The 19,017-nt window shown below is 38.4% G+C and overlaps 1 protein-coding gene across 3 annotated transcripts in view; it reads right to left on the reverse strand.

Annotated features, from left to right (window-relative positions):
• Positions 1–318: 318 nt before the first annotated feature.
• CAPN7 (calpain 7) overlaps positions 319–19,017 on the reverse strand; it is a 34,171-nt gene continuing 15,472 nt past the window's right edge. For 2 of the 3 annotated variants that reach the window (XM_035549678.2, XM_035549679.2), the window contains 11 exons: positions 18,330–18,436; positions 16,789–16,909; positions 16,403–16,547; positions 15,340–15,439; positions 12,383–12,518; positions 11,855–11,930; positions 9,291–9,436; positions 8,745–8,807; positions 5,953–6,083; positions 4,346–4,438; positions 319–4,266 (listed from right to left, as the gene is read on the reverse strand). In XM_035549678.2, coding sequence (XP_035405571.1) covers positions 4,122–4,266; positions 4,346–4,438; positions 5,953–6,083; positions 8,745–8,807; positions 9,291–9,436; positions 11,855–11,930; positions 12,383–12,518; positions 15,340–15,439; positions 16,403–16,547; positions 16,789–16,909; positions 18,330–18,436 — 1,263 coding nt within the window. In that variant the 3' untranslated portion in view covers positions 319–4,121. The remainder of the gene's footprint in view (positions 4,267–4,345; positions 4,439–5,952; positions 6,084–8,744; positions 8,808–9,290; positions 9,437–11,854; positions 11,931–12,382; positions 12,519–15,339; positions 15,440–16,402; positions 16,548–16,788; positions 16,910–18,329; positions 18,437–19,017) is intronic. The other variant, XM_035549680.2, reaches the window with a different exon arrangement.

The following is a 19,017-nucleotide window of genomic DNA, read 5'->3' on the forward strand; positions in this document are numbered from 1 at the left end:
GTGTCAGCTCTGACTGGAAACCCAAAGACCCTACACTGGTGTAATGAATAACCTTATGTTCAGCAGGGTACAAGAATGTTGCATGTGCTGCCTTGCATATGTCATGATGGGGTTCAGTTCCCAGCAGATTAAAACCATTGATCAGAAGTGTGGAAGGGTGTGGAGCCCAACAAACACATACTGTTACACTGTGTTTCTTCAGTATTTGTTCAAAGATCTTGCTACAGCCTTCTTCCTTTGGCAACCCCAGTGCTCAGCAGGTAAATTACACTTGAAATGTGCAAGCAAACAGGCACAACTGCATGTCTAATAAATTAATGGAAAACTCATTTTATTTTAAACTCCATAAAAGGTATAATTATAAATATGACAAACTTAAATGAACATACATGACTGTGGAGTACAGGCAAATGAACAAGCTTTCTCTGGTTATTTTTTGTAGGAATTCTTTATGTATTCTGAAGCGTAACATGATGGTAGCCACCTTTATGGGTATAAAAATAAGCCTCTGGTGTATCAAAGTATATGTGATCAGTGAGAATGTATAAAGCAAACTTTAATCTAGGAATTCTACTACTCTTTGGTATTATCACACAACTTAAATGTCATTTTTTCACTAAGTGATAAAAAACCTCTCTTGTATGTACACAAACTTAATTCTAAGCAGCTGCTTGTTCAAACACCTAATAGTTCACATGGTCAAGTGCATAAAAATTACCGTACAAAATAGTTGCATGAAACTTGCATCAGGAAACTAGGACTGAACCTCAGACTTGGGACAGATGAGAGAGAAACTTGATATCATTCATCCAAGTACTAACTCTTGGTAAGTCTTTGAAAAATGATGGATTAGATTAATGAAGGACTAACCCCATTCCTTCCTAACAAAACAAACAGATGTGTGTGTCTGGGGGGCATCTCACCCTGAGCTATAAACAGCAGCATATGGTGGTGTGTATGGAGCTCTAAGGTAGGATTTAAAAAAAAAAAGCAAAAAATAAAACCTTAGAAAAGGTGTTTCAGCACATAAGCAAGGAGAACATCCAAACTTCTTAAAAGAGTATCTCCAGTTATCCCTCAGCACCAATGAATAGAGAGAATTAAAAATCATTTCTTTATAGTAGCCTTAGTAAACCAAAGAAATTATAAATCCTCTTAAGGCCCCTTACACCTGGCTTTTGTTGTCATTTAGCTGCAGCTTAGACAGTTTACAACTGTACAGTTAGGAATACCGTCTGCTTGTTGGTCAACTTTGTAAAGCTTTGTATTTTAATATTTAAAAGCTTTAATTGAATGTTTACAGGCAGAGAACACTTAATAGTCAAGAGTTGCATGACTGGGAGTAAAGTAACATGACCAATGTACCCTCACTACAATCTAAGCTGTTGTGCAGCTATTTCAATTTTTCCCCACACAGGCCTTACTCTTTTCTAGAAGTATTTTCTATGCAGCATTTCCCAGCTTGACTCAATCTAATATTGTCATTATAGATCAAAAATGACAACTGATGTAGGGGGAAAGAAAAGCTTAACCTACATCTTGGGCTGAGGCTGCACTAAAACTTAAGGAGCAGTTTACTCTCCAATCATTTTTCTAGATTTGTGGAAAAAAATTATATAAGTATGTAGTTAACAGAAAATATCAGAAGAAAGAAGTAATCGTGACTAATTTCCTAATAAAAGAGGACAATAAAATAATATTGTAAAAGTAATTTGTCACAACCAGAACTGGCAGAGACCAAAATTTACAAGAATAGCTTGTGTATTTCTTTTGAGATGCTCCACATGAATGTTCTGTCCTATCTGTGAAAGGAAATGTATAGTGATGGTATTTTACTAACTCTGCAGGTACAGTATTTGGATAGGACTTGTCTTAAAAAGGACAGTGATACTGAACTTATCTTGTGCATTTATGGGCATAAACCCAAACCACTGACTGTACTGTGTATGTACAAAATGTTATTGTATCTGGGTAGAGACAGCTTTGTCTAGCATTCCTTGCTTTTGCTTTAGTACAATATGGAAGCTGAGTCTTATATGTTTGTTTCATCCAATGTAAGCTTTGGCACTAGCTTGTGCTTGGAGAGAGAAACAAAAAAGGGGAGGGGAACAACTTCCTACAGAGTAGAAATCGACTACAAAAGAAAAACAGATTTCACTGTAGGCAAGTCTACCAGCTTGATCTCAAACAGCAGAGGACATGCAAAAACTTAGTTCTGGCATCTGCCTTTTATACAGTCAAGAATATACTGTTTAGATTTCGTAACTACCTCTAACTTCATAGATGTTAAAAATAGATGCAATATATTCTGCTTTAGCCTGTGCTAAGATTTATATTTTTCTCTATAAATCTGTGTTAAGTGAAATTTTAATTTTGTAGAGAGGAAGCAGTCCTGGGCACAACTGACTACTCCCAAAAGCCAAGGATAACCATAAAGGAGTTGCTTTTTGCTCATCATGTGCCCATACAACTCCCTATGTTGATTTATTGCAATAATCATCAGAAACTTCCCTGCAAAAGAAGCTAAGTCACACTACGACAAACTTGTCACAAAGCCCAGATGCAGTCTAAGAAGACATGTTTTCAGTGTCCTTTGAAAGCTAGACATTTGTTAAAAAGCTGTCCGATGAAGGAAATGAAACAAGAAGGGACTTTTACTTTATGGAGAAGGTAAATAGCAGACTTCCAGGAGAGTGACTTGAGCCCACAGATATTTCATGTTCTCCTGTACTACATGCTTACTTTCCTAATGAACAAATCTTATTCTTTAGAACACAGGTACTATTTAAGTAATATTTTTTTGGTCAAAAAATTGCCAGGTAAACCTGAATAGCAAAGAACTTCCTATGGCTGTTTTAAAAGCACCCTCTCCTCCTGTCACAGAGTTTTTTTCTGTCATTTGTTTAAAAAAAAGTTAACCTTCAATCCTTTTCAGATATTTATATTTGTGTATATATATATATCTTACAGGCTAGAGATACAGTAGACTTTACTTTTTTTTCCCCCTGGAGTAATTCCACTTCCACTGTTTTCTGAAGAACTTTAAACCCTATTTCTATTGACACCATGGGTAAGTGCTACCTTTGTTCATCAGTTTCAATTTAAAAATGACTCTTCCTATGCAGGCTAAGTACTTGCAAAGAAGTGTTTTATCCTTATTATTTTTGTTAGGATGCTGATAGGAAGGAGTGAACTACCCCCTAGCACCAGCAAGTGAGACTACTTCAGTATACTTCAGTAGATACTGAGAATCTTACAGTGCACCTTCAGATGAAAACATTTCATGTCTGCTAAGTGACCGGCATGCTGTACTGTCTGTGCACGACTGTTGGTTAACTTTGATTTTAGTGCTGATTGTGATCAGGCTAGGTTTTGCAGCTAGTAGGAAGAAAGCCATACAGTACCTTGTGTTATAATATGTATTAAAGTAATACCAATACAAAATAACAGTTCTTAAAGTACGTGTAATATGGGTGAATCCATTGCTCTTTTAGAAATATCTGAAGCTGGCATCTTCCTTATCCTTTACTTCTATGTACATACTCTAGATAAGCTGAACATGTTAGTGGCAGCCTGGAATACATGCTCAGCAGTAGTAAGTTCACATTTAAATGTGAGAGCTACTTCAGTGCTGAAAACATTCAAGACATTCAGTACAAATAGCAATTAATACATATTTGGTCCTGAAGCTGAATAAGCAGAATACACAATAATATTATTTTCTTAGATGTTTACTTTTAAGAATAAAATCCTAAACCCATAGACCTTATATTTCAGGAGAAGTAAATTTCAGTGTTAGTTTTTCTCTTATATAAACCCACTATATTTTGATTTGAAATGTAGAAAGATTCTAGTAAACTATGTTCTGCCAGTTCATTTGAACGTAAGCATTTTAGCCTGCTCACAAGCCTATTGAACAGTGCTCACTCTCATACCGTAGCAGCAAAAACCACAACTGTCTACCACAACTAATCAGCAAATGGGTGACTCCATGGTTTTGGCTATGACTTATGCATAAAATAAAATTGCATTCTTTTTGTAGTAAGAGTTATTCACCTCTTCTCAGACTGTAGGACAGGTCAAAAATACTTCTTTAAAGAGTAGTGCACAAGTCTGTCTCCTTACTGAAGCTGTGATACCTTAAGAGGAGTAGCACTGTTGAAATCTAAGAAAAAAGGTCCCTCTTGTTGAGGCAAGAATGTGGTGGGGATAATGTTGTAAACTCCAGCAAGTATGTTTTCCACTTCTAAGTAGCAAAATCCACACCTATGATAAAAGAAGTGATCCATTTTAAGATCTGAAATGTTTCAGACTGCTAAGACTTCATTAAATGAACTATTATTACCTGTAGTCACCACTGCTCTTCTTCTGAAAGCCATAGGAACCAGGATCTCCTACTGTTGAGACTGTGACAAGTTCAAAGCCAACGCTGTATTGCCTGCAAGTAAAGTGACACACTTATTTTAGTCATTTGGGTCACCAGGACTATCATAAGGAGAGCACTTTAAAAAAAACACTATATAGTACAGCTGGAACACATTTAAAAGTTTTGTAACATTTGTGACAAAAATGCTAATGAAAATTACCACAACATGAATGTACAATTTGGAGGAAGACACGCACATCCATTTCAGAACTGTACTCTCTGGAAAATTACTGATAGTTTTGTCTCTGCACCAAAACAGACTGCAAGTGGTTAAACTTGTGGTGACATATTTCTGTGCTGCGTGGCACAGATTCTGGGCTGTGATCTGATCACTGTCAGAGGAATGGGAACGTTGGTTATCTCAGCAGAACTCTCATGTTGCATTACAACTTGGGACAACTTGTCTGCTACCTCTTAATACATGCAACAAACACAACTGGCCCTATCATTCAAACTGCCTGAGAACGAGCTAAAAATGCAGAAAATGCATGCAGAAGAAGAAATGCTTAATGAGTGGAGCAGGAGAGCCACACCTTCATTGAAGCATATCTGTACTCATCTTCATTTCACAAGAGGAGTTTCCTCAAAAGGGGAGGAAAAAGATGTGCTATTTTATAGTGTACAGCTTTGCAAAAAAAAAAAAAAACAAAAACACAAAAGAACCACAACACTTGACTGCACGTTAAGAGATACACTGCTATTTAGAAGCTCTGTATGCTGGTATTTTGAGGTAGAGAATGAATGTTGCTGAAGGAATTTGACCTGCATAACCTCAGCAGTCAGACTACCAGTTGTGAGAAAACACTTTTTAAAAAAAAGCATACTGACACTACTTTGTGTGCAAAGGGGGCTGTGAGGATCAAAAGCTTTGAGCTACATTTTAAGTTAAACCCATTTTATGTTCTGCTTTCTCAAATATCCCCTCCAAATCTCAGTCCTCTTAAGCCCTTCCAGGAATGGGATGCAGTAGTTGATACAGGTATATTCTACCAGAGTAACAGCTGAGTGCCCATAAATTTATAAATATTACTTGCAACTCTGGGGAGAATCTTTCAATGTGAAAGATACTCCACAGGGCACTGACATACAGTTCTTCTCCCTGATCTGCTGGTCACAGAGTAAATGAACTTTCAATGGCCTATGCAGTAGCTTGAGCTCTATTTAACAACCTCTTAAGTTAGTGTTTAGTATCCCACATATTAGCTCCGCTATAAAAGAAAAGGAAGTATGACCATGAGATAATTTTATGAGGAAACAAGTCCTTTGTACCCTCTTCCCTGCTCTGCAAGACCTAGTTCTACTCAGACCCCAGAACTAAAACAAAAGAAGACTCCTAAAACAAAAGTTTAAATTGCTACTGATGGTGAAGTTAGAAACATAAGTAGTACTATTCATCTAAACTGCCTCCTGTATCTCATCTTCTGAGTTTTCAGGGTGCTTCCCACCCTCCCCTTGAAAGATACTCACAACACTCATCCATAGCACATAATACTCACACTGTGTTGGTACATGCTTATTCTACAAACCTTGGTCCACGTAGTTCAATTAGTAATGGCCCACTCTTGTCCATCTGGAATTGATAAATGGGGTTATTTTTGTAGCTGTCTCTGAAATTTCCACATCCTCCAGCACTGTGACCTTTCCATTGTCCATTAACCTAAAAAATGAAAAATATAGAAAATTTTATATCCTGAGGATTTGCATGTATAGAAAAGCAATACAAGACTAGAAGCTCCTCTCACTTCAGATGTCACTGACTGAGGGAATCTGTATTTTTAAAGTGTAAGTGAAATGCAGAATGTGTTAGTATTTAGAAAGTTTCATTGCAGTCCTCCACCCACCTCACTCGAAGCCTTATATCCCTTATAAAGGTAGTCTATTTTTCAGCTTATATTTAGTAAGAGTACCGAGTGACCACGTCTGACTATGAGAAATTGTATCTAATGAAGAATCTATATTCCCATCTATCCTGTGCCTACTTCAAGGTTTTTTGTTGTAGGTTGTTTAGTTTGTCACTTTTTTGTTTGTTTGTTTGTTCTCTGTTGTACCAAATGAGAAGCACAAACAGCACAAGAGTTACAACATTACTTGTGTTATAGCCTTTGCTTTTGAAATGACTCCTCCCACCACTGGTCCATTCACATCTATGCACTCTGAGAAACAGCATTGGAGGGACAAGAAAGGTGGATAAGGACAGATTCCAAAGGGACGAAGAAATACAAGAAAAAGAATGCTGCTCAGACTTAGAGAAACAGGCCATCTGTTTGCGAGTTCCCCCTGCTAGTCATTAAAGTGAAAGCTTAGACTTGTAAGACGTGCCAGGCATTCACACAAATTTATAGCTGAGATACATTCCTTGTACGTTACTTCCCTCCCCTTTCCGTCAAGCCAGCAGGGATCAAGATTTTTTCTTGTGATTTAGTTTCTCTGTCCAGTGTCCAAAAACCTCAAACGTGACAAGTTTGGAAGCAATGGGGATTTCTTCCCCCACCATGCAACTACCCAGGAGCCTGAATTGCTGTGTTTTGCGAGCTTTCCAGACCTTTTCCACCTCAGCTGCACTTTGCTCCAGGAGCCCCACTATAGCTAGGCTAGTGCCAGAAGTTGACCTCTCAACTTTAGTATGAGACAGCTAACAGGGCTTTCTTTTGCTGGTAAACTGTGAATTAGTTATCTGCTTGTTTTTAAATGTGGTAACTACTAAACAAATACCAAATAAGCATTAAAGAAAAGCAACTTGCTTTTTGTATTTAATCATACAGATAGAACATGCCTTTTATTTGAAGGCTAGACACACATCTTCAAATAATTAACAGGTTTCCACATACTTAATTCTCTCTTTAAACATGTTACAACATCAAACAGATGACCTGCCTCAAACAGTTGTGTCACCTTCAGTTTGTTTTTGCCTTCTTAAACCACTCTCCCAGCTCAGTTTTTGAGAGCTAGTAGTGACAATTTTCTGCATTGAGTGTTTACATTGTTCCCAGGAACCTCTCTAGCCACCTACCATTCTCCTGAACAAGCTAGATTCAAGGGGCTCTTCCAGAACTAAAAGCTAGTATGAAACACTGCCCAAACTTAGAGCCTGGCTGCCAGATGGTATGGTGCCTTGGCTACATGAAGTAACATAATCCTCAACTTCAGGCACCAGCATCCTAGAAAATGGACTGTTCCACTGTGGCTGAAAGTAGTCCCGTTTCTCTTTTCCTGAAGACATTGCTTCTGTGGACAGAAGACTTCTGTCTATAATAGGATTTCCCAGGGTATGTACACAGTAAGTAGAGAGATGAAAGTTAACAGCTGGTAATTTATTCTTCCTTGAGGATGAAATTGCTAATACCAGGTATAGCTCTGAAAATAAACATCATCCTGTGATCTCCTGTCTATTTATACTTCAGCTGAATGCATAACTGCAGCTCATGTTAACATCTGAAATACTAACAGCAGCTGGCCCCCAAACTGCCTGGGCTTCTCACTAGTTTTAGTCAAGTTTTTTGCTCTTGCCCCTGCTGCTCTACTCTTTCTAATCTTGGGGGGCATTTCTATATGAAACGTACCATCCATATATCACCTTATTCCTATTTTGCAGTGCAAGTGCTTCTCCCAATGATTACAGACCTTTGAGATGTCTTAGCAAAATTGAAGACTAGTAAAGTGTCGTGATATTGCCATGCTAAGTCCATTTGTCACAGTGTTGGTATTGGTGCTTTTACTTTGCCATTGCTGATTTTGCCCTGTCATGCCAAGAACTTTTCAAGAAAACCATGCGCTTCTCACAAAGGAAAATGAGTGACATTCTTGGCTGAGTTTTTACTCTACAGTAGCACTGGCACAATCTGATCTCTGCACAATAATTGCGTATTAGGGTACAGGCTGTTACTCCAAAGGTCTGTCTATTCTACAAAGGTTTTACAGTATTAGCTGCACTGGTACAGCTGTAACACTACTATGAAGATGGAGTTTACATACCAAATAGGATTTTTATGCCAATAAGAGTTAAGCAACTATTCTTACAGAATGGTGTGAACAGAGTGAGTCAACCACCCAAGGCTTTTATGTTGGTACAAACAATACCTAAAGAGCAGCTTTGGCATGTTATATGCAACAAAAGTACAGGATTGGTGTTAATGCTAGGTATGCTTAGATTAAGCTTCAGTTGACCTCGCTAAGAAGTTTTGTTTGTGAGACAATAGCCTAAGCTGGCATTTCTGGACATTAGCACAGAAGTATATTTAGAAGCCTTATATATCTCAGATATGGAAAAGCCAAAACCGAATTATTATATAGCGACCCATAAAAGAAAACATTTCTTTACCCGTTTGGAAATGGTGTAAGGTGTGGGAATCTTGGAAAAGGTAAACTTGCACAAGGAGTACACCTGTGTTGTAAAAGCAGAAGTTGGTTATGCATTCATCTGGCACTTTACACACGAATTCATAACATATTAGAAAAGAAAAAAAGCAAAATTGCCTACATAAACAGTTCTTAGATACTTGTTCACTTTACAAGCTTTGAAAATCACCACAAAGGAAACGTAGCTTTAATACTTGGGTAAGAAGGAAGGAGGCCATTGGAGTCCATGTCTTGATCAGAAGAGATCTCAGGGGAAAAGTAGTGGCTGACTGCCAAGGCAGGCAATCCTGTCCCTATCCCCCAACTATACTGTGTAGACACAATATATTGTCCTAACTACAGGGGAGAACATTATCAAGCACGTTATCCAGCAGTTCTGCTCCATCATTCATAGCCTCCCTCAAAGTAACAATATCAACCCAAAAGCATTCTTGTTCATCAAATTAACAAATAAAGTACATTTTACAGTATAATTGTTTACATTCATTTTGAAATCAACAGTACGTACCCTGATCGTGTAATGGATAGTGTTTTGTTTCTCGTACTGGGACACCACTAAGGTAAACGTATGGGTCCCTGGAGAGGTCAGCTTTATCTTGGTCAGATAATGAGGGCTGTTGATCCGAATACCATCAATATATGGAGGAGGGTCAGCTGAAAAGGAAAAGGACTTTTTGCACATCAAAAAAAATCCCCCAGCTTGGTAAACTTCTTAGCCATTTTATAATCAGTGAATTATGCCCAGAAAGTCAGACTGTTGGTACTAAGGTCAGACTATAACCAGACTTGAGTGCTCTCAAAAGAAAGCCTCAAGATTTGGTCATAAAAAAGGACAAATAATATTAAGAGCAACTGTCATTTTCAGGAGAGGTACATCACATGTCAGGACAAATTCTGCACTTAAAAGTTTGGCTTAGGTCCCATGACTTACAAGAAATGTTTGCCCATCTCCTACCAATGTCTCTATCCAAAGGAGACCTACTGTGATTATGTTGAAGTTTAAAGAAAAGAATGAAGAACGTTTGAGTATTCTATACAAATAAATCTATGAAGTATCTTTTAGAGATGCTCCCTTTTCTGTTGACAGGACAGTTCTAGTTGGTAAACAAGACTCTGCAACAATCTTAATGTCTTCAGGAGAAAAAAAAAAAGGCAACAAAACCCCACTATCTCCATCTTTTTCCCTTCCCCTTGGTATCACTACACACGTAGCTGCATCCCCGTAGCAATGCAAATGCAGTACTTATTATAAACATCCCAAACATTTTCTTTTACAATTACACAATACAATGTGTTATTCAGTCTCTAATTGGTAATTTCCAGACTTCTTTTAATTTTAGCAAAGCACGAACAAACCTAGCCAATTACTTCAACAGACCCAGGATCAGGTCCTTTGTTCTACAAAGCAACATGGGAGAGGGGAAAGGATTAATATAAAACAATGAGAAGCTTAGGAATGGGAAAGCCCTGCCTCTGTGCCAAAGGATTAACCTGTTTTGTTCTGATCTCATTTTAACAGATGGTAAAAATAATACTGCAGCTTGACAAATCTATTTCCATGGTAAAAGGTTTTAAATGAGTTTGAGCTCGTGAGATTAAAAGTTTATAAAAGAGTTCGGGTAGCAAGATAAAACAGATGAATTATCCAGCTCTTGTTAATAGTCTTTCTGGAAGACTGTCTGTTTCAAGCACAACCCAGCAGTTCCTCCACTGTACAAATGTGTTTCACTTGCCCACTTGAGAATGTTTTCAGTATAACACACATGCAAAATAAGCACTGCTACAGGAACTAGTAAAATCTCAAGCATGTCTTGGGCAGTAAGGAGAAGCAAGTTCTTTAACAAGATCAGCTCTTGCAACAAGCAGTGATTATTTGGTAAGGTCTCAATGGATGTTTTCTGATCACGGAGTATTTGGATTCTAGGCAAACTGGTTGGCATAGTTCAGTGAAACAAGACCAGAGATGAACACCAGAACCCTTATCAGCCATTCCAGTAGGAGAAACAAATAAAACACACACAAAAAAAAAAAAAAAAAAAAAAAACAAAAAAAAAACAAAACAAAACAAAAAAAAAACAGAAGCACAAATTCCACTCTTTGTTCAGAAGAGCTTTAGAAGCTGCTCTCTGATTAACTCCTGCTATTACCTGTTGTGTGAGCAGCTACCTGAACACAACTCTAGTTCCGAAGGGGTTCCCTATCTGTAAAAGCACCAGACCAAATCCTGCTTATGCTAGGATGTGTTTTCACTGAATTAATTCAAGGAGTTTTTGTTGTTGTTATTGGTGTTGTTTGTTTTTTAAATGCCAAGACCTCTATGGTGACATAGAGAACAAATAAAATCATGGTGTTATCAATCAGTTCTACTTCAAGGTTGCAGTCTACCTAGCCATTACCTTTACTTCCTGTGTCTCAGATCTGCTATTTGTCTTGAAATAAAACATGCATGGCTTTTCTGCAGCTACAACAAAGCTCCAAAAATCAATCCCCTTCTTCTTAGGGTAAGCAGAATCTGACCTATAATGACCAAGAGTAATGCAATGCTTGGATAAAATTAAACATCTGAATATTTTCTTAAACATTACATACGCAATGCAGCTGAACACTTCAAAATATTTTAGAGTATCTCATGAACTTACTTTGGATACTTTGCAAAGCCATGCTCACAGAACAGTTAACATTGATTATTTTCATTTAGGAGAAGCTGTAAACCAAAATCATTTTACCAATGCTATCTGATAAACAGAAGCAGTGTCTCTTTTAGAGTTAACTACTGCCACTGCAAAAATAAACAGGTCAATAAAGAAAATGCTGTTGCAAAATCAAGTGTTAGCAGCACTACAGTAAACCTTTAAGTAGGGTTAAGCACTTCTAACAGTTGCAGCTTGGTTTATTCCTTCAGTGTAGTCTGTTGAAGGTGGTCAAATGCCTGAACAACTATTTCAAAAGACTGACCTCTTAGAATGAGACATACAGTTTTAAAACAAACTGTGCCTTTCTTTCCTACAAAATCCTTTGCAAGTATTCATTTACTTCTAAGCATCATCTTTTTGACAATCACAGTATACTAACCTGGATAGTAAACTTTTTTGCCATCAGTCTTGTATACAACCATTGTAATGAATTCCCGATTGTGTGCAAAGTCATCCTATAAAAACACAAATTAAGTAGAGAGATATATTTCTGTGGAATGTAACTGACATTAGATCAAGTAAAACATTCTCTCAAACCCTTTGATCATCACATGGTATGGTCTCATAGCTGTATTGGTGAGGTATTTCAGTAAATTTCTTTTAAAATGTCTGAAAAAAAAAATACCACCAATTTCACTGAAAAAACTTCAGACCCTCAGGATTTAGAATTACTTCAGTACCCTTATGGTGTACTCTCTCAATTTTTTACTCTGAGTCTGTTTCAACAGTCTTGTATGCAGGTATCTATACCCACTGAATTTAGAATTTGTACACATTCACATGCAGATACACCTGAACATGAACATATAAGCAGTAATATGCTCATACTAGAGAGAGCAGTATAGAAAAAAATACAGAAGACATTATAGAATTTTATCTAGAAAACATACGGAAAAGAACTTGGCACCTTATCTGTGATGTGTCTGCTAAGCAGAACCCAGACTGCAGCACCACCTTGTGGACAGTGGACCTCCAGTTTGTACTGAGGATTATTAGCCAGGCTGTAAGCATCCTTCACTGGACCTTGTTTTGCATCCCAAGTACTAGAAGCAATGCAGACACTTTGTTAGATCAGTAGGACATTAATTTGCACTTCGAAAACTAACTCAAAATCCTACATGCATAGAGCTATCTATTATCAGTAACAAAATTACCAAAGGCTAATTTTCTACTGGTGTTTACAACTACTATATTAGGTAATTGCTGTGTCAGAAGCTTTATCTTATATTTGTTTTTATAAATGACTTTGCTACAATACAAGCATAGTTATCAGCAATGCTAAATGCAAACAGCTTGTTTGGTATGGTGACTGCAACCACACAAAGCATAGAAAAAGGTGAACAATTCAAAGAGCCTGGGCTAGCCAAATACTGTCATGATTGCCAATTTTTTCCCCATAATTTTTTATTCAGGTAAACTTTAAAATAAGAATTAATCTCTTTCATGTTTGGAAAGGTGCCTGCATAAAGTCTTAAATCCTTGAGGTACCCTATTACAAAGCCTGCTTCATGAACTGTCTAGACAAGAAAAATATGGTGTGGAAAAGCAAGAAGTATTGACAACAATGCAAAATGTGACAAACGGGACAAAAATGGATGAAGCTATTCTTAAGTCCCATTGACCCTCCCACCCTTTTTAACTGAGCAGCATGTGTGAATGGCTGGCCGCATTATCAGCAAAGCTTCAAATTATTACTATCAGTACGCCACTTTTTATGGCGATTGCCACTGTGCTAAGCATTTCCCTAAGCAGAGGCATGAAAATCACTAATAAAAGGGAACACAAACTAATAGATGAGATTTGAGATTAACATGTACATTATGTGCACTCAGCAAGTTTGCCGATGACACCAAGCTGTGTGTTGCAGTCAACACACTGGAGGGAAGGGATGACATCCAGAGGGACTTGGGCAGGCCTGAGAAGTGGGCCTGCGTGAACCTCATGAGGTTCAAGGCCAAGTGCAAGGTCCTGTATCTGGGTCGGTGCAATCCCAAGCACGAATACAGGCTGGGCAAAGAATGGATTGACAGCAGCCCTGAGGAGAACACGGGGGTGTAGCACAGCATACTGGAGTAGGAAGACAGCAAAACCCTCACTACTAGAAACTGAGGCATTTCTCCTCAAAGTGGGTAACAGAAAGGCTGAATGTGATGGATACTGGGTGGGAGACAGGTATTGTGTTCAGAAAAAAAATAAAAATCAATGGCCAAGGAAGGTAAGTTAAAACAATTGTGACTGGTGAAAAATGTAATTTGACCGTTCTGATGTGAGTGAACACACCTTGTAAAGACAACAGGCACTGCAGTCGATCTAGTCAATCAAGGGAAAACAGCTGATGTGATCTTTTTGGACTTCACCAAAGCTTTTGACATGGTTTCCCATAGGATCCTACTGGACAAAATGTCCAGCATACAGCTAAACAAAAACATCATACGATGGGTGAGCAATTGGCTGACGGGCAGGGCTCAAAGGGTTGTGGTAAATGGGGCCACATCTGGCTGGCAGATGGTCACTAGTGGGGTCCCTCAAGGCTCCATTTTAGGGCCAGTCCTCTTCAATGTTTTTATAAATGATTTGGATGTAGGACTAGAAGGTGTTTCGAGCAAATTTGCCAACGACACCAAACTTGGAGGAGTTGTGGACTCGGATGAGGGTGGAAAGCCCTTGCAGAGAGATCTGGACAGATTGGAGAGCTGGGCGATCACCAACCGCATGAAGTTTAACAAGAGCAAGTGCCGGGTCCTGCACCTGGGACGGGGCAACCCTGGCTATACGTACAGACTGGGCGACGAGACGCTGGAGAGCAGCCCCACAGAGAGGGATCTTGGGGGTTGTGGTTGACAGCAAGTTGAATATGAGCCAGCAGTGTGCCCTGGCGGCCAGGAGGGCCAACCGTATCCTGGGGTGCATCAAGCACAGCATTGCTAGTCGGTCGAGGGAAGGGATTGTCCCGCTCTACCCTGTGCTGGTGCGGCCTCGCCTCGAGTACTGTGTGCAGTTCTGGGCACCACAGTACAAAAAGGACATCAAACTGTTGGAGAGTGTCCAGAGGAGGGTGACAAAGATGGTGAAGGGCCTAGAGGGGAATACGTATGAGGAGCGGCTGATGTCACTTGGCCTGTTCAGCCTGGAGAAGAGGAGGCTGAGGGGAGACCTCATCGCGGTCTGCAGCTTCCTTGCGAGGGGGAGTGGAGGGGCAGGCGCCAACCTATTCTCCGTAATCACCAGTGACAGGACCCGTGGGAACAGTGTTAAGCTGGGGCAGGGGAAGTTTAGGCTGGACATCAGGAAGAGGTTCTTCACCGAGAGGGTGGTCGCACACTGAAGCAGGCTCCCCAGTGAAGTAGTCACTGCACCAAGCCTGTCTGAATTTAAGAAGCGATTGGACTGTGCACTTAGTCACATGGTCTAAACTTTTAGGCAGACCTGTGCGGTGCCAGGAGTTGGACTTGATGATCCTTATGGGTCCCTTCCAACTCGGGATATTCTATGCACAAATGATTTGCAACTGTCCAGGAAAAATAATTACGAATAAAAGCTAGGTTACTCAAGCATAGCCTAGTGACTGATTAAACAAACACGGAATGCACAAAAATCTGATTTCTGTTCTAATACAGAGATATAGGACTGAGGTCAGAAGCTGCTTACACAACCTTATGTCCACAGCATCATCATGAAGGTCACAGGAGTTTGAACAACATTACAGAAACACTCCAAGCCTGAGTTCTAAATTCAGAAGTATCAAGTCAGACTCGAGAGCATGGTCAGAGTCCAACTTCTTCAGCTGTAACTGGGAAGAATGGAAGGAAGGAAATATCAAAAAATTTACTGCTATATTGACAAAAAAATTTCTCTTGGACCAACCTGTGAATACATGTAGACTCTTTAAAAAGACTTGGGTTCCAACTCAAATAAACAACATCATAGTACTGGCACAGGTCCTCCCAGGCAATCCAGAAGATCCCTAAAAAGGGACTGCTGTTACTGTTTGCTTACCAGACACCTCGCTTTTACTCTTTTTACAAGAGTCTCTTTCCAGGCAAATAATAGAGCTTATATAAACCCACATTTCTGTATAGTCATAATGTTGCATTGCCCACATTCCTAAGTTTAAACTTAATCCCCAAAACAAACAAGTTGAAACAAGAAAAACAAAGAATAACTGCACATCTCCAAATTTTCAACCTGAAGCTGTCAGGACATTTTTCATTCTCAAGCATTAATCAGGAGCATGAGAAAATCTTTGTTGTATCCAATGACATCACTAATTGATTGTGAACTGCCTATTTCCTAAGTTTTTGAGAAAAAGTTACATAATCAAATAGGTTCCCCCACTTCAGCAACCTAGTTTAGTAGCATGATGAAGTATTTAATAAACTTAAGTATGTTTAAATGCATTTCTAAGGTACTTCACTGAATATCCATTGGACTTGCTTTTGGCACCCCAAATATGCTTTGTCTTTACAATTCTCATGTATTTTAATCCTCTATAGCTCACTTAATTATGACTCCAACCAACACCACCTGCAAACTGACAGATTCCCGATGCAGTGAACTCTCAAAAAAGGTAACACCATCATAATGAAAGCCCCTGATATAGGCAGCTGCAGATCTTGCAGCACTAAAAAAAAAATATACAGAGAACAGCTACACTTAGACAACAAAACCAGTATGTCAATACAGTTTGAAAAATTAACTCCCTTAAAATTTATACAAAACTACATGAGTAATTTTAACTGCTACGTTCTACAGATACACAATTCCTTACTAAATGAACCACCAAGTAAATAATGAGCTAATCATTCATAACAATCAGAAAAAACATGGCTGCTATTTTTTTTCTATATTTCTTTCTATCTTTCTGCAGGGATAAACCACAAAGATCTACATTATTTAATTATATAGCTACTTTTTTATGCTTTATTACCATTGTCTATTTTCTGAGCTGTTCTTGGATCAAAGTTCAAATATTTTTGTAAATCTGGGGTCCAATTTCTTGTGTCATTCTCACTGTACCTTCCCTTCCAACGTAAGTGGCTCCAGGGATTTTTCAACTGAAGGAATCTTAGTCCCTAAAGAAATACAAAATAAGATTTCCGGATTCATCTTGTCAAGATTCATGTTATAAATATATGAATATGGAATACAGACCAATATCTTAAGGAAATAAATCATCATTAGGCTTCTGGAATTTCCCAATGAAGCTCAGACAAAATACACTATATAAGCCATTAGAACAAAAATCAGTAGATACCTATCTCAGACACAAGCTTCAAGCAGGTATCTGAAAAAGCTTTCAGTTTTACTCTGTACCTTATATTCTCTTATATCTAAGACTGCATAGGCATGGGTTGGAACTAAACCCCATTTTTCTCCTTCCTCTTCAGACATCACACCTGTTGCTGTTGTGATAAGGACATCTCCCTTGTGAAATCTGTTCAAAAAGAGGTCAAAAATAACTTAAAATGTTACCAGTTGCAAACTAACATTTGACAGACACTGCAATGGTATGTTTGTACACTATTTGTGTGACCATGCTTTAAAAAAACCTGAAATACATTTTTTGTAGTCAGAAATCACACCTGAAGAAACTTCAGAAAGTGGAACTATTTTCTTCCAGTATTTAAGTACAGGCTGCAAGTAAAAAAAATGATTACTTTTGTTACAAATGAAAAATCATCATCTGTCAACCTGAAGTTCAAGTATCACTTAAAGATACTCTTCACAGATCTTGAGCTGAATACAAACGTGGTTTCATCAACACTTAGCTAAATCACTGCATATAGTAAATTAACAACTCCATTGACCCCAGGATTTTGAGGTGGCTTTCCCAAACATGGGAGAAAATTAATCCTTCTAGACTTTTGCAAATGTTTACACTAAGGTTTTGTGTTATTCAGTACAGGCCTATAGGGTCTGAATCATCAACAACTCAGTTCTGCAATTGTTCTGAATTGCAATCATTAACTTCACAGCAAGTGTGGCTGTGAAGACCTGCTAGCATGCTTTCCAGCACATGCTGAAAAGCAAGTATGCACTCAGGGTCCCTACACGGTTTACTGGGTCACTGGACTACGGATTGTCAGTCTAGCACAGATCAACAACAACAGTGAAGCTGTAATCTCATCCTAATTGCAGCCACACCTCCAAACTGCAATGCCAGAATATCTGAAAAGCTATTAGCAATTAAGTGTGAGTTCCTAACCTACTGAAAAAGCACTGTAGAAATAGTCACACACTGTCATCATAAATGGAGTTGTTTCAGTCAACAGAATATCTGGTTGAAAGAAACTGGTTGCAAAGAAGTTTTGAAATAAATCAAAGTACTTGCTAGTTGACGTTTAATACAGCTGAAAGCTGTATCTTTCACTATAAGTAGAATTGTTACAGTAAGTCTGAAGATCAGTATCACAGTTTTGACCAGCTTACTGCTGTTCCTCCAGATTTACTAGTGGAACATAACCAAGATCTTGTGATACGACTATTAACACCATACTGCATCCATTTGTTCCCCTGATCAAGTTCCAAGGGATACGCTTCCTACACTTCCTTCTACTTGTTAAAGACTTAGCTTTTACCATGGTTCCAACCTGCTCTTCTCTGACTATATTCTAATTTCTTCATCAAGAAATGGGCTACTGTTCCCCCTGCCCCATATGCAAAGAAAAAATTCCACAGTATTTTACACTTCTCTTCTATAAAATTCATCAATCCATCATTTTTTATTCTTCCAGCCAGCATATGGAGATTTTATAATATACTGTTGAGGGCTCTGTGGTGATTGTACTCCGTTTACATTGGTAATTCAGCTACTACACAGCAAACATTTTAATTAGTTAAGAGAGAATATCTACCTCTGATAGAGCATTCTGAAAGTGCTATCTTTATCGAAAGCTTGATTGTCAGAGTGCATAGCAATTCTTTCCGGTATCCAACCAGTCAGTGCATGGAGATCAATATTCTGAAATACAAACATTCGAGAGAAATCGTAACAGATAACCCATCTGTAACCTTCTGATGCCTGTACATAAATTATGACTGCCTTGAAAAAAACCAGGTATACATGCTACAATACAGTTCCATACATAAATACATAAAAGGCTCAAGATTAAGAATATATAAGTTGGAAAATGAACTGATGAAGCACCAGAATTTCAGAGCTACAGAAGCATTAAAAAGTGATCAACCAGCTCTATGATGTGTTCCATTTACTTCTTTGATTCATAGACTTTTAAATTACAGTCTCAAGAACTATTTGGAACCTTGCTATTATATATGCATTTTTAATTATTTAAGTTTTATTTCTAAGGCTCAGGGTCTAGGATTTTTATTCTTTTTGGTAAGGCCTTTCATGTTTTCTGTCATGCCTTCCAGTTAAAAGACGCTTTAACCTCCCCATTTCATCTCCTTAAAATACTGCTCCTTCCCCTTTCTTTTGCTTTGTACTCCTCAAAGGAAAAGCAGGAACTATAAATGCTTGAAGGGTCAATAAACAGCACTGGTGGGTGGAAATTTCAGGAATTACAAATACAACACAGACAA

The sequence above is a fragment of the Cygnus atratus genome, chromosome 2, assembly GCF_013377495.2.
Source record: "Cygnus atratus isolate AKBS03 ecotype Queensland, Australia chromosome 2, CAtr_DNAZoo_HiC_assembly, whole genome shotgun sequence".
Classification (NCBI taxonomy): domain Eukaryota; kingdom Metazoa; phylum Chordata; class Aves; order Anseriformes; family Anatidae; genus Cygnus; species Cygnus atratus.